At 40.9% G+C, this 11,873-nt stretch overlaps 1 protein-coding gene across 5 annotated transcripts in view; it reads left to right on the forward strand.

Annotated features, from left to right (window-relative positions):
* The first annotated feature begins 1,177 nt into the window (after positions 1-1,177).
* Positions 1,178-11,873, forward strand: part of ZNF451 (zinc finger protein 451) — an 81,275-nt gene continuing 70,579 nt past the window's right edge. For 3 of the 5 annotated variants that reach the window (XM_019029402.4, XM_063707681.1, XM_019029406.4), the window contains exons 1-3: positions 1,178-2,962; positions 3,503-3,586; positions 11,762-11,842. In XM_019029402.4, coding sequence (XP_018884947.1) covers positions 2,942-2,962; positions 3,503-3,586; positions 11,762-11,842 — 186 coding nt within the window. In that variant the 5' untranslated portion in view covers positions 1,178-2,941. Of the gene's footprint in view, positions 2,963-3,502; positions 3,587-3,618; positions 4,145-11,761; positions 11,843-11,873 lie in introns of those variants that run through there. The other 2 variants (XM_019029403.4, XM_019029404.3) reach the window with 2 other exon arrangements.

An 11,873-nucleotide genomic window follows, 5' to 3' on the forward strand; every position in this document is an offset into this window, starting at 1 on the left:
CTCCCGAGTAGCTGGGACTACAGGCACCCGCCACCACGCCCGGCTAATTCTTTGTATTTTTAGTAGAGACGGGGTTTCACCGTGTTAGCCAGGATGGTCTCAGTCTCCTGACATGGTGATCCGCCCACCTTGACCTCCCAAAGTGCTGGGATTACAGGCGTGAGCCACCATGCCCGGCCCAGGATTTTCTTTTTATTTTCTTTTTTTGAGACAGGGTCTTGCTTTGTTACCCAGGTTGTAGTGCGGTGGTGAGATTAGGTTCACTGAAGCATTGACCTCTTGGGCTCAAGTGATCCTCCCACTCCAGCCTCCTGAGCAGTTGGGACCACACACATGTACCACCACACCTGGCTAATTTTACATTTTTTTGCAGAGACAGGATCTCACTATGTTACCTAGGCTGGTCTTGAACCCCTGGGCTCAAGCATTCCTCCTGCCTCCCAAAGTGCTGGGATTATAAATGTGAACCACCACCCCCAGCCTGGATTTTCTTGTAAACACATAGTCCAGCTGCCCAGAAAAAAAATAAATTACTATTCCTGTTTAAGTAGGTTTTCTCTTTCAGGGATGCTTTTCTTGATGGCTTGACATGTGATATGGTTTGGATTTGTGTCCTCACCCAAATCTCATGTGGAATTGTAATCCCCAATATTGGCGGAGGGGCCTGGTGGGAGGTGATTGGATCGTGGGGGTGGATTTCCCCCTTGCTGTTCTCTAATAATGAGTTCTCACGAGATCTAGTTGTTAAAAAGTGTGTAGTACCTCCCTGCTTTGCTTTCTTCCTCCTCTGGCCATGTAAAGAGGTTCCTCCTTCCTCTTCACCTTCTGCCACAATTTTAAGTTTCCCAAGGCCTCCCCAGCCTGCTTCCTGTACAGCCTGTGGAACTGTTAGCCAATTAAACCTCTTTCTTTTATAAATTACGCAGTTTCAGGTAGTTCTTTATAGCAGTGCAAGAACGAATACAACATGGTTCTAATTATCCTATATATTTCTTGAATTTTTGAAAAATATGCTTTGAGAAATGTTAGGTAAACATTTTCAGTGGAGATAAAACACTGTAATGTTATCTTTATAGCATACATACCAAAATTTAAACATTACATTCCCCAATTATTAGACATTTAGATATTTTCCAGTTTTTGCTGTTATAAACAAACCTGTGATGTATCTTCAGGATAATCCCTGCAACTACAGTTACTGAGTTGTATGGTGTGAGAAGTTTTTGGGTCTAGCCACATACTGCTTGTTTTCCAAGAATTTTACCCATTAACTCCTGCCTCAACTGATTAAATATTAGAGGACACTTTCACCAGCCCACTAGGAAGAGCTTTTAAATACAAGTTTTGCCTACACATTAACGTTTTAAAAATATTTAATTTACACACAGCTTTTGAAGAACTCCCCATGCAGATCTGTCATTCTCAATTGGCCTCCACAAGTCTCAAACTTACTAGGTAGAAAGTAACTAAAGTCATAAAGCACTTGGTGGAAATGCAGGAAATGTCAAATATTAAACAATAATTACTACAGGCTTAGGCAATCAGATGGTAGTTTTGCATACAAACAAAAACAGGAATCTGAGATGTTAAATAATTTGTGTTTCTTTTTTTTTTTTTTTTTGAGACAGTGTCTTGCTCTGTCACCCAGGCTGCAGTGCAGTGGCATGAATTTGGCTCCCTGCAGCCTGGATCTCAATCTCTCGGCCTCAAGCGATTCTCCTACCTAAACCTCCTGAGTAGCTGGGACTACAGGCAAGGACCACTACGCCTAGCTAATTTTCGTATTGTTTGTAGAGACGAGGTTCCCTCTTATTGCTCAGGCTGGTCTCGAATTCCTGGGTTTAAGTGAACCGCCCGCCTCGGCCTCCCAGAGTGTGAGGACCCGCCTGGCCTAAAATAATGTTATCACTTAATTCTTTTCATAAACTTTATTGACAACGATTGGTGTTTTTTTTAAAAAAACCTTTTTAAATTTTTGGTAAGGTATTACCTGAGAACAGATTAAATGCATAGTTGAATATAAAAGATCTATTTTATAGACTGGTTTATGAGTGTGAACACACAAAAGGTTAAAAGGTCAACCTTACAGCAGTCTATAAATAGATCTCTCATATTCTCTCAGTATATCTGAGAATATTGAAAAAGTGCATTTCAAAATCACTGGCTAGGGTTTAGTGATAGGTAGACCTCGCTTCCCTTTCCTATTGGGCCCTGGATTTCCCATCCCTATTTTCTTCCTCAGGTGTATTAATACTGGCAGGGCCTGGGAGACTGACGCTAGGGAAGAGGTGTGTAATGTAAGGACACTTCAGATTATTTCCTGATCCTAGAATTCAGCTAAACCTCCACATAGCCCCTCTCCTCAAAAATAAGTAAATACATAAATTTAAAAATGAAAGGAAAAAAAGAGAAATCCGTTCCCACCACCCACCTTCAGGGCTAAAACAGAAAAATCAATGAGCTGCGCTTCACAACCATACCAAAACCAAACAAATACCAACTCCAACCCTCTTTCACATCCTCCCACATCTTCCCAGGGCTTCCCTATCTCACAGGACCCAGCTGGCCCCTGGCTTCGCCCCACCCACTGCAGCTGGCGTCTTTTAGGCGCATGGTTCTTTTCCTCTCCGGCGAGGGGCGGTCTCGGGGCCGACCCGAACTACAATTCCCAGCATCCGGCGCGGCGCGGGGAAGGAAGCCCGGGAGTGAGAGAAAGCGGCTCCGGGGGCATAGCGGGCCAGTAAGGGCCGCTCCTCCTTTGAAGAGGTTTTGCGTCTCTTTCCGCCGGTGGCGTCGGCGCTCACGCAGGGGCGGGTCCCGGTAGCGCGAGGCGGTGCAGGGCGGGAAGGGGATTCGTGGCGGCGGCGGCGGCAGGGACAACAGCGACGGCGGCGGCAGGGACAGCAGGAGCAGTGGTGCTGTCAGCGCGGCGGTCGGAGACATGGGAGACCCGGGGTCGGAGGTGAGTAGTCGAGTGAGGGTCCTGGCGTTCTCAGAGGCGAACCGCGAAGGGTTTGTGTTTTCTGCGGTCTGAGGCCTGGTGCTCCGTCGCAGCCTCGGGGCGATACCTCTTCAGTGTCTTGGGCCGAGCCCAGCTCTGGGGCCTGGTGCGTGTCTGAGCGAGGAACCCGCAGCAACAATGGCCGCCCGGCCCCCCGCACGGGCCCTGGCGTTCGTTGTGGCCGCGGCTGAGTCAGTGGGAGCGACGTTTTAAGGCAGGATTGCCCTTCGGTGTTGAGCTTGCGTTCCTCCTTCTGGAGTAGATAAGGGGCATTCTGAGAGGCTGGTAACTAACGCGTTTTCAGCGTTGGGTCCCTGCAGCTCCGCACACGCTGTGGCAAGAGCCGACTGCTCGAGTTCCGTTCCTAGTCGGGTTTCCGTGAAATTGTGCTCAGTTCGTTTTCCTCAAGAGCTCTCTGTCTTTAATTGTTCCTTTCGGAAACGCTCTCTTCCTACAAGAATGTGGCTGAACAGATAAGCATGTTTTGGCTTGTTTTTATAGATAATAGAATCTGTCCCTCCAGCTGGCCCTGAGGCATCTGAGTCAACAACGGATGAAAATGAAGACGACATTCAGTTTGTCAGCGTAAGTAGCACTGATGATTGGGGTTTTCCCAGAGTAAAAGACTATGGTGGGCCATTGTGTAATTTTACCTCACCTGGTCATTTAATGTTCATGAGTGTCTAGTACATACTAGACACTGGAGCATGGCACAGGATTGGGAAATTTACCAAAAGAGCTATCTGAGCCACCCCCGTAGCCATCACAAAGAGCACGTCCTAAAGAACGTGCTGTACACTTAATCTCGCCCCCTGCCTTTCATTTAAACTTAAGATAAAAACGCTGGTGTCTAAAACGCTGTTTTGAAATGGAGCAAGAGTAACTTCTAAAGGCGACACGGAGGAAGGAGCTGCTAATGATGAGCAAGGACGTAGAAAACAGGAAGGGTTGTGAGAGCCCAGAATCTTAGCGTTATGGTGCTTCTAACATGAAGGCAAATAGCTTGAAGATTTCTCTAACCTCTGAGATCATCATGTTACGGCACAGTACAGTTGATGCTCATAATGAAGAATCCTACATCACTGGGAACATGCTCTATTTTTCTGAGTTTGTTCCCTTTGAGACAGTAGTTTTCAAGCCTTAGTAAGTATAAACAGGCAGATTCCTGGGCCCCACTACAGACCTACCGAATCAGAATTTCCAGGCGGGGGCCTAGGAATCTTCATTTTCAGACAGGTGCAGGGACATAAGGATTTCTGAGCACACTTTGTACAGCATGGGTTTCCAAAGCAGAAGGGAGTGTTTTATGATGTATTTTGGGGTGATTTTCATCCATAATTATTGGAGTTTTGGAAAGGCTTTGTGTAAAGTGGTATCTCAGCTAGCTAGGCAGAAAACAGTTCTGTCCCAAACTCATCTTTTGGAATGCCGTAGTTAGTTGCAGTTTGGTATTCAAGCTGTAGAATTTTTCGTTGAGTGTCTGATGTGCATTTATGGTGGATGCTGGGAAACCCTGTAAAATTGGTTATTAAACAGTTTCTTTCCCAGCATTAGGGCCATTTTGGTAATTCATTTTTGTATGGTATTTTAATAGATTTGTTTAGGAGTCCTTCACAAGATTGTTTTATTGAATTTCTTTCCCTTTACCAGTGTATGCTGTACTCTCTCCTTTTCATTTTGATCTTCTACGGATTTGGAGTAGAGGATGGGGGTGAATTGTATCCTGCCCTTTCCTTCACCATGGGCTGAAGTATGTTTAATAACAGGTTTCCATGGCTCTTGAGGACAGATATTTCAGGTTCTTCCTGAATCTTGGTATATTTGTGAAGAGAATTTTTTTTTATGGTGTTTAGTAGAAATAATACCAGGAATGACATACTTCTTTATGAACTTTGGCCCTTTGAGAAACACAAGTAGAATCTCTTAATATTTGAAAAATGTTTTGTGTGATGAATTACAGTGTAGCTTGTGACTAGTTAATGTAGGCTTGAGTTCACCTTTGGTTTAAAGGAGTCTTTAAATTTTATGTTGAATGTAGAGGATCACTTCCGTCTTTGCATCAAGAATAAAGAATGTACAATCATTGAATATCTAACATGATACAACTTCTTAGTCTTGTTCCCAAATAAAGGTTCAGAGGTTTGACAGCTCCACATGGAGAAGTGAATTACATGTTGTAGTGTAATTACAATACTAGAAGAAGCCTATTAAAAATTTTCCCTTTACATTTAAGTGGCACCACTTACATGACAATAATAGCTTAATTATATTTCAAAATATATTCAGAGACAGAATCTTTACTTTTCTCTGGAATCCAATCCTATATGTGGCTCCTCCAGTCAGTAATGCTTATTCAGTAAAGATGAAAAAGTTTGATTTTTTCAGATAAAAAATGAGTATTGTGATGTTACTTCTTCGTTTTTACAGTTTGGATTTCATAGCTCTTACTAACCTAATTTTCCCACTTTTAGTCCACTTGGTGGCATAGGAGTTATTCTGTGATTTGTAGAATACAGAATCTGAAACTAAACACAGCATGCTGAAGGAAAGGAGTGATATAGATATGGAGGGGGGTTGCAAAAATGGGCCCTCTCATTTAAATTTTATTGAAATATACATAAAAGTGCACAATTCATAAGTATACTTGTTGGATAAAGTTTTGCAAAGCCTCATACGTCTATGTAAACAGCGCCTAAATCAAGAAACAGAATGCTGCCATAACAAAAACTTCTTATTTAGGTCTGTTGTTCTTGTTTCTGTTTAGTAATATGATCCTTTATTCAACTACTGTTTTTATATCTTTCTTTGAAATTGCAGATTTTTTATGTGATTTACTTCTAAAAAACTAATAGCTCATGATGTGATAGTTCACAGTGCTGTTCTAGATATGAAGGTATACAAACTGCTGAGGGAACCTATCGTAATCTTGCTAACAAAACAATACAAGAGATTCAGGTTTCAGCCAAGATTATTGATAAAGTGTAGAATCATTGGAAGTCAGTGAAATCAGGATATAATTTCCTAAATAGCTTCAGTACCACATAGGTCAAGTATTAATACTTTAGCTGCAGTAGAAGGGAGTCAGGCAGAAAATAGTATTATTTGGCTGGGTGTCTTGGGGCTGTGATTGGTTCAATAAATAAAAAGTGTTGAAGCTCATAATATGCAAAGCCGTGAGTTAAGTTCCTTAGAGCTACAAAGATTAATTGGAAATACATCCTACCCTTAAGGCTCAGTATTTTAGTGTGAATGATGAGATAGGAGGTGAGAAGTATGTAAATAGTCCTTAGAGGTAGTAGAAAGTTCTCTTACAGAAAGTACATAGTGTTGTTAAAAAAGGACGTAAGAGTTGCAGTTTATCATAGTAGTAGTAGTAGTAATAAGTAGTAGTTAGGATTTATATGTGTTTAAAAGGGCATTTTGAGTAGAAGAAACAAGGAAAGGCATCAGAATGGGAAAGCAGAGAGGATTATGTGTAGTTCTGAAAGATTTTTTGTTGTTTTTTAAAGTGGGAGGAGGTGGCATGGGCCAGGTAGTATAGATCTTGAATGTTGGATTAAATTTGAACTATAAAACAGGCACAATTGGAAACTATTTGAAATGTTGCCTGTCAGGACTGCACAAGTAACCTGTGTCCCTGACTTCTCTATATGGGGGGAAAAAATGAATTATTTAGGGTTTTAGATTTATGCTCAAATCCATATTCTTTGTTTTAGAGAAAACTTTGGTTGTAGTAAACTACCTTTTTAGTAGACCATATTTTGGTGTATTGACATCTCTTTCCAATTAGTAGGAAATTGGTGTTTTGGCTTAGAGAATCAGTTTTCTCATAACAGGAATGAAAGCTTTTTATTTCATGAAACATATTTTAAAACTTAGAATATTGGTTTAACTGTTTTCCTAAACTGTTTTGCCATGCTTCTACGTGTGCTTCTGCCCCTAAATTGTGTGGTATTGGGAATAGAATTCTTTAATTTTTAAATTTTATTTTTATTTAATTTTTTATTTCTATTTCAGAGACAGGGTCTCACTCTTGCCCAGGCTGGAGTGCAGTGGTATGATCATAGCTTACTGCAGTTTTAAACTCGTGGGTTCAAGCAACCCTCCCTCCCCAGCCTTCCGAGTAGCTGGGACTACAGGTGCACTCCACCATGCCCAGCTTAGAATCCTTTATTTTTTGTTAGTGGAGCAATAGGGCATGAGAATGATGGTTTACTAGTTGATGGATAGAACAAATGCAAATAAAAATACCTTGTAATTACAGGACCATACGCAGTTATAGTTGTTAAAGATATAAGTAGTAATTATAAATATTATACCAAATTATTTTTTCTTGATATTTTTATTATAAACATAACTTCTTTTGAGAAATTGGTAATTTATTTTTGGTCAGTGTTACAAAGTATTCACAGATGGGGTAAGAGAGGTAGTCCATTTTCTTTTAAGGAAGAAAAAATGTGTTATTTCAGGAACTCAGGTAATAAACATTGATTTAAAAATAGTATTTATGTTTTGAACTACCTCACAATTATAGTGCCTGTACAGCCGGTTGTGTTTAGAGAACCAAGTGTACCTCACTCAGTTTTCCCATCTGTTAAATGGGATAATACTGATAATTCAGTATCTCACCTTGTAAAGTAATTTGGGGGATTAAGTGAAATAATGTACATGAAAAGCTTTGCACAAGGCATGGTACAGGGCTCAATAAATGTTATTGATTCTTAGTAAAATAAATAGAGTACTAAATGTTTTACTTCCGTAAGCTCATTATCATGGAAGTTTTTCCATATTCACTGAAAATTAGCTAGTGTACACTATTTGTGTATAAGTAATCTTTTCCTTTGGGGTACATGTCTGTCCTTATTTTTCCACTCAATCTCTTTGCCATTTTAGTGATTTTCAACATGACTCCCCTTCTCATTCTACTCTGTCACTTAAAGCTCAGTAATTATTTGTTGAATGTATAAATATTCTAAATGACTTCTGTTTTTTCTCAATTTTGGGTTTTCTGTGATGCTTTTTTTTTTTTTTTTTTGTAAAGAGATAGGGTCTCAGTCTTGCTTAGGCTGGAGTGCAGTGGCATAATCATAGCTCACTGCAGCCTTGAACTCCTAGGCTCAAGCAATTCTGCTGCCTCAGCCTCCCAAATAGCTGGGACTACAGGCACGCACTACTGTGCCCAGCTAATTTATTTTATTTTTGTAGAGATGAGGTCTCACTGTTCTGTCCAGGATGGTGTCAAACTCCTGGACTCAAGTGATCCTCCGTCATCGGCCTCCCAAAGTGCTGGGATTATAGGCGTGATCAACCACGCTCGTCTGGATTTTCTATCCATATTTTCCTTTTTTTCTTTTCTCTTAGTGTGAATCATATAAAATTATTGTTCTTCAGTAGTTGAAAAATGTTTGCATATTGGTTTAATGGTTCACTGCAAGAATAAATTTCTGATAACCTTATTTGTCCTTACTCCTTCCCTTTAAATATTACTGCAGCTTTTGTTGTTGTTGTTGTTGTTGTTGTTGTTGTTGTTGAGACAAGAGTCCCTCTCTGTTGCCCAGGCTGGAGTGCACTGGCGTGATCTCAGCTCTCTGCAAGTTCTGCCTTCTGGGCTAAAGCGATTCTTGTTCTTCGGCCTCCTGAGTAGCTGGGATTACAGATGTGCACCACCACGCCCAGCTAATTTTTGTATTTTTAATAGAGACAGAGTTTTGCCATGCTGGCCCAGATGGTCTCGAACTCATGGCCTCATGTGGTCCACCTGCCTTGGCCTCCGAAAGTGCTGAGATTACAGGCATGAGTCATCCTGCCTGCAGCTATTTTTTAGTTATGTTTTTGATCATTTTCTTTCTTCTTTTCTTTCTTTCTGGTTTTTTTTTTTTTTTTTTTTTTTTTTGAGATGGAGTTTCGCTCTTGTCACCCAGGCTGGAGTGCAGTGGCACAGTCTTGGCTCACTGCAACCTCTGCCTCCCGGGTTCAAGCGATTCTCCTGCCTCAGTCTCCTGAGTAGCTGGAATTAGAGGCGCCCACCACCATGCCTGGCTAATTTTTTGTATTTTTAGTGGAGACAGGGTTTTACCGTGTTGGCCAGGCTGGTCTCAAATTCCTGACCTCAGGCGATTCGCCCACCTTGGTCTCCCAAAGTGCTGGGATTACAGGCATGAGCCACCGTGCCCAGCCTGTTTATCTTATTTTTTTCCAGCCCATTTTACTTTTTACCTTGCATCCTGTCATCTTTCATCTTCTTCTTTACTTTCTGTGCATGGGAACTCTGCCTCTGTGTATTTCTGGTTACCGGTGGGGGTAGGGGGGCGCTTTTGTGTTTTGCTATTTCTGTGGACCTATAATGAAGGTTCCTAATGCATATTTCTTGTAGAGAGCAAAGTAAGATGATTATATCAATGGGAAAAGCTATCATATTTTAATTTTTCTTCTTGGATCGAACATACAATTTTCAGTCTTTTTTTTTTTTTTTTTTTTTTTGTGACAGAGTCTTGCTCTGTTGCCCAGGCTGGAGTGCAGTGGCACCATCTCAGCTCACTGCAGCCTCTGCCTTCTGGGTTGAAGCGATTCATCTGCCTCAGCCTGCTGGGTAGCTGGGACTACAGGTGCCCGCCACTACACCCTATTCCTATTTTTAGTGGAGACAGGGTTTCACCATGTTGGCCAGGCTGGTCTTGAACTCCTGACCTCAAGTCATCTACCCACCTCTGCCTCCCAAGGTGCTGGAATTACAGGTGTGAGCCACCATGCATGGCCTACATTCTTCATACCAGATGTAGATTTTAAAGTAGGTGATTCAGCTCTGTTTACCATATATTGGAGAGTATTGCTTCCTCTGTTTCTTTATTTTTTACTTCCGTGTTTATAGTTTGAGCAAAAATCTCAATTCCTTTGCTACAGATCCCTGCCCAGTTTTGCCCTCTTGTTTTATCTTGGTATCTGAATTAGTACCCAAAAGATGGCAGTTTCTTGGTTGAGCAGAAGTCATAGCCTAGGGGAGAAAGAAGCTATCTTTGAGACTGGATGCCTATTCTAGGGAAGATCATTACCTAGATCTCAGCTTCTGTCTCCAGCAGTCAACTTTCTACATCCTACAAAATCCTTTCCTCAGCTATTATTTCTTCTGTGTTCCTTTCTTTCGTTTCCAACATACTGGATTTCTCAAAAGAATATGGCCTTTTCTACATTCTCTAGTGTTTTAGAGCCTGGCTTCTGTGCTCACTACTTTCTTGAAAGTTGCTCTCTCAAAGACATTTAAAAATGTCTGGTTGCCACATTCAGTGGCATTTTATCGTTGCCGTGTTTCTGGCCACATTTAACACTGACAGTTTTTTATTTAGGCAATATGATAGTTCAGTTTAGTTCTAGAGTTTAATAGTCTTCTAGGGGAGTAACTCTCAAGTCTTTATTTCCAGGTGTGTTCATACTTCCCAGATTACAGGCCTGCATTTCCAGCTGTCTGCTAGATACACCCTGTGTACCACTGTTACTTCAGCCCATAGGAATGTCAGCTTTCTGTTTCTGCTTTCCAAAGTTATACTAATGGCATTACTATTCTTATAGTCACCTGAGGTTAAAAACTTAGAGATCACTGACTCCTTGTTTTGTTTTTTAAATAATCTTTTAAGTTTATTTTTATTTATATATTTATTTATTATTATTATTATTATTATTATTATTATTATTATTATTATTGGGATAATCTTGCTCTGTTGCCCGGGCTGGAGTGCAGTGGCGTGATCTTGGCTCACTGCAACTGCTGCCTCCCAGGTTCAAGCAATTCTCTGGCCTCAGCCTCCTGAGTAGCTGGGACTACAGGCACGCACCACCATGCCTGGCTAATTTGTACATTTTTAGTAGAGATGGAGTTTTACCATGTTGGTCAGGCTGGTCTCGAACTCCAGCCTGGCCAACATGGTAAAACCCCATCTGTACTAAAAGTACACAAATTAGCCAGGCATGGTTCTAACCTCAGGTGATCTGCCACCTTGGCCTCCCAAAGTGGTGGGATTACAGACATGAGCCACCACACCCGGCCTAGTAATCAATCTCTTTTAGTTTTCCATTTTACCTGTATTCTCTTGTATATCCACTACCATACTCTTCTTGCCATCACCACCATTAGTTCTGCATTATCATGTGCCTATACTGATTATCTTGCTTTCCCTGCTCTCCATACTCCTCTGTGTGATTGATCTTGAAGCACAGTTCTCATGTTATTGTCTTATTATTTTTTATTTTCTTTTGCCTATTGAATAAAATCTAGGCTTTTAAGCCTGACATTCAAGGCCTGGTTGATGAAGAAATTGGCATATGGAAAGAAAGAATGGAAAAGAATTCAGGTTTAATGCTTGACTCTGCAGTGGTGGATGATGAAGCTGAGCTATAAGTCAAATAATTCATTTTTGAACTTGGATATATTAACAGACTTTTTATACCAATTCTAGGTGTAAAGCACTGGATTATAATATTTGTGTCTTTGTAGCACTGTTCTTATATTAATTTTCCTTTCCCAAGTAATTGACATGGCCCTAATATTCTACAGAGGTGTAGGTGCTTCCTTTTAGGTCTTGTCATCATTTTACATTTATATATTTTGAATATTTTCCTCTGCTGCTTTTGTTCTGGTTATTTTCTGCTACCCACAAAGCTCCCTCTTGAGAGTAATTCTTGCCCGTCCCAACCAAAAAAACACTGTAGGTTTAAATGCTAATTTGGTTTGAATAACTGTTAATGACTTCTAAATTTGCTTGTTTATAGGAAGGACCATTACGACCTGTTCTTGAATACATTGATCTGGTCAGCAGTGATGATGAAGAGCCTAGCACCTCTTATACTGATGTAAGTACATTACATTTGATTTGTGTTTCTT

The sequence above is a fragment of the Gorilla gorilla genome, chromosome 5 (assembly GCF_029281585.2).
Source record: "Gorilla gorilla gorilla isolate KB3781 chromosome 5, NHGRI_mGorGor1-v2.1_pri, whole genome shotgun sequence".
NCBI lineage: Eukaryota > Metazoa > Chordata > Mammalia > Primates > Hominidae > Gorilla > Gorilla gorilla.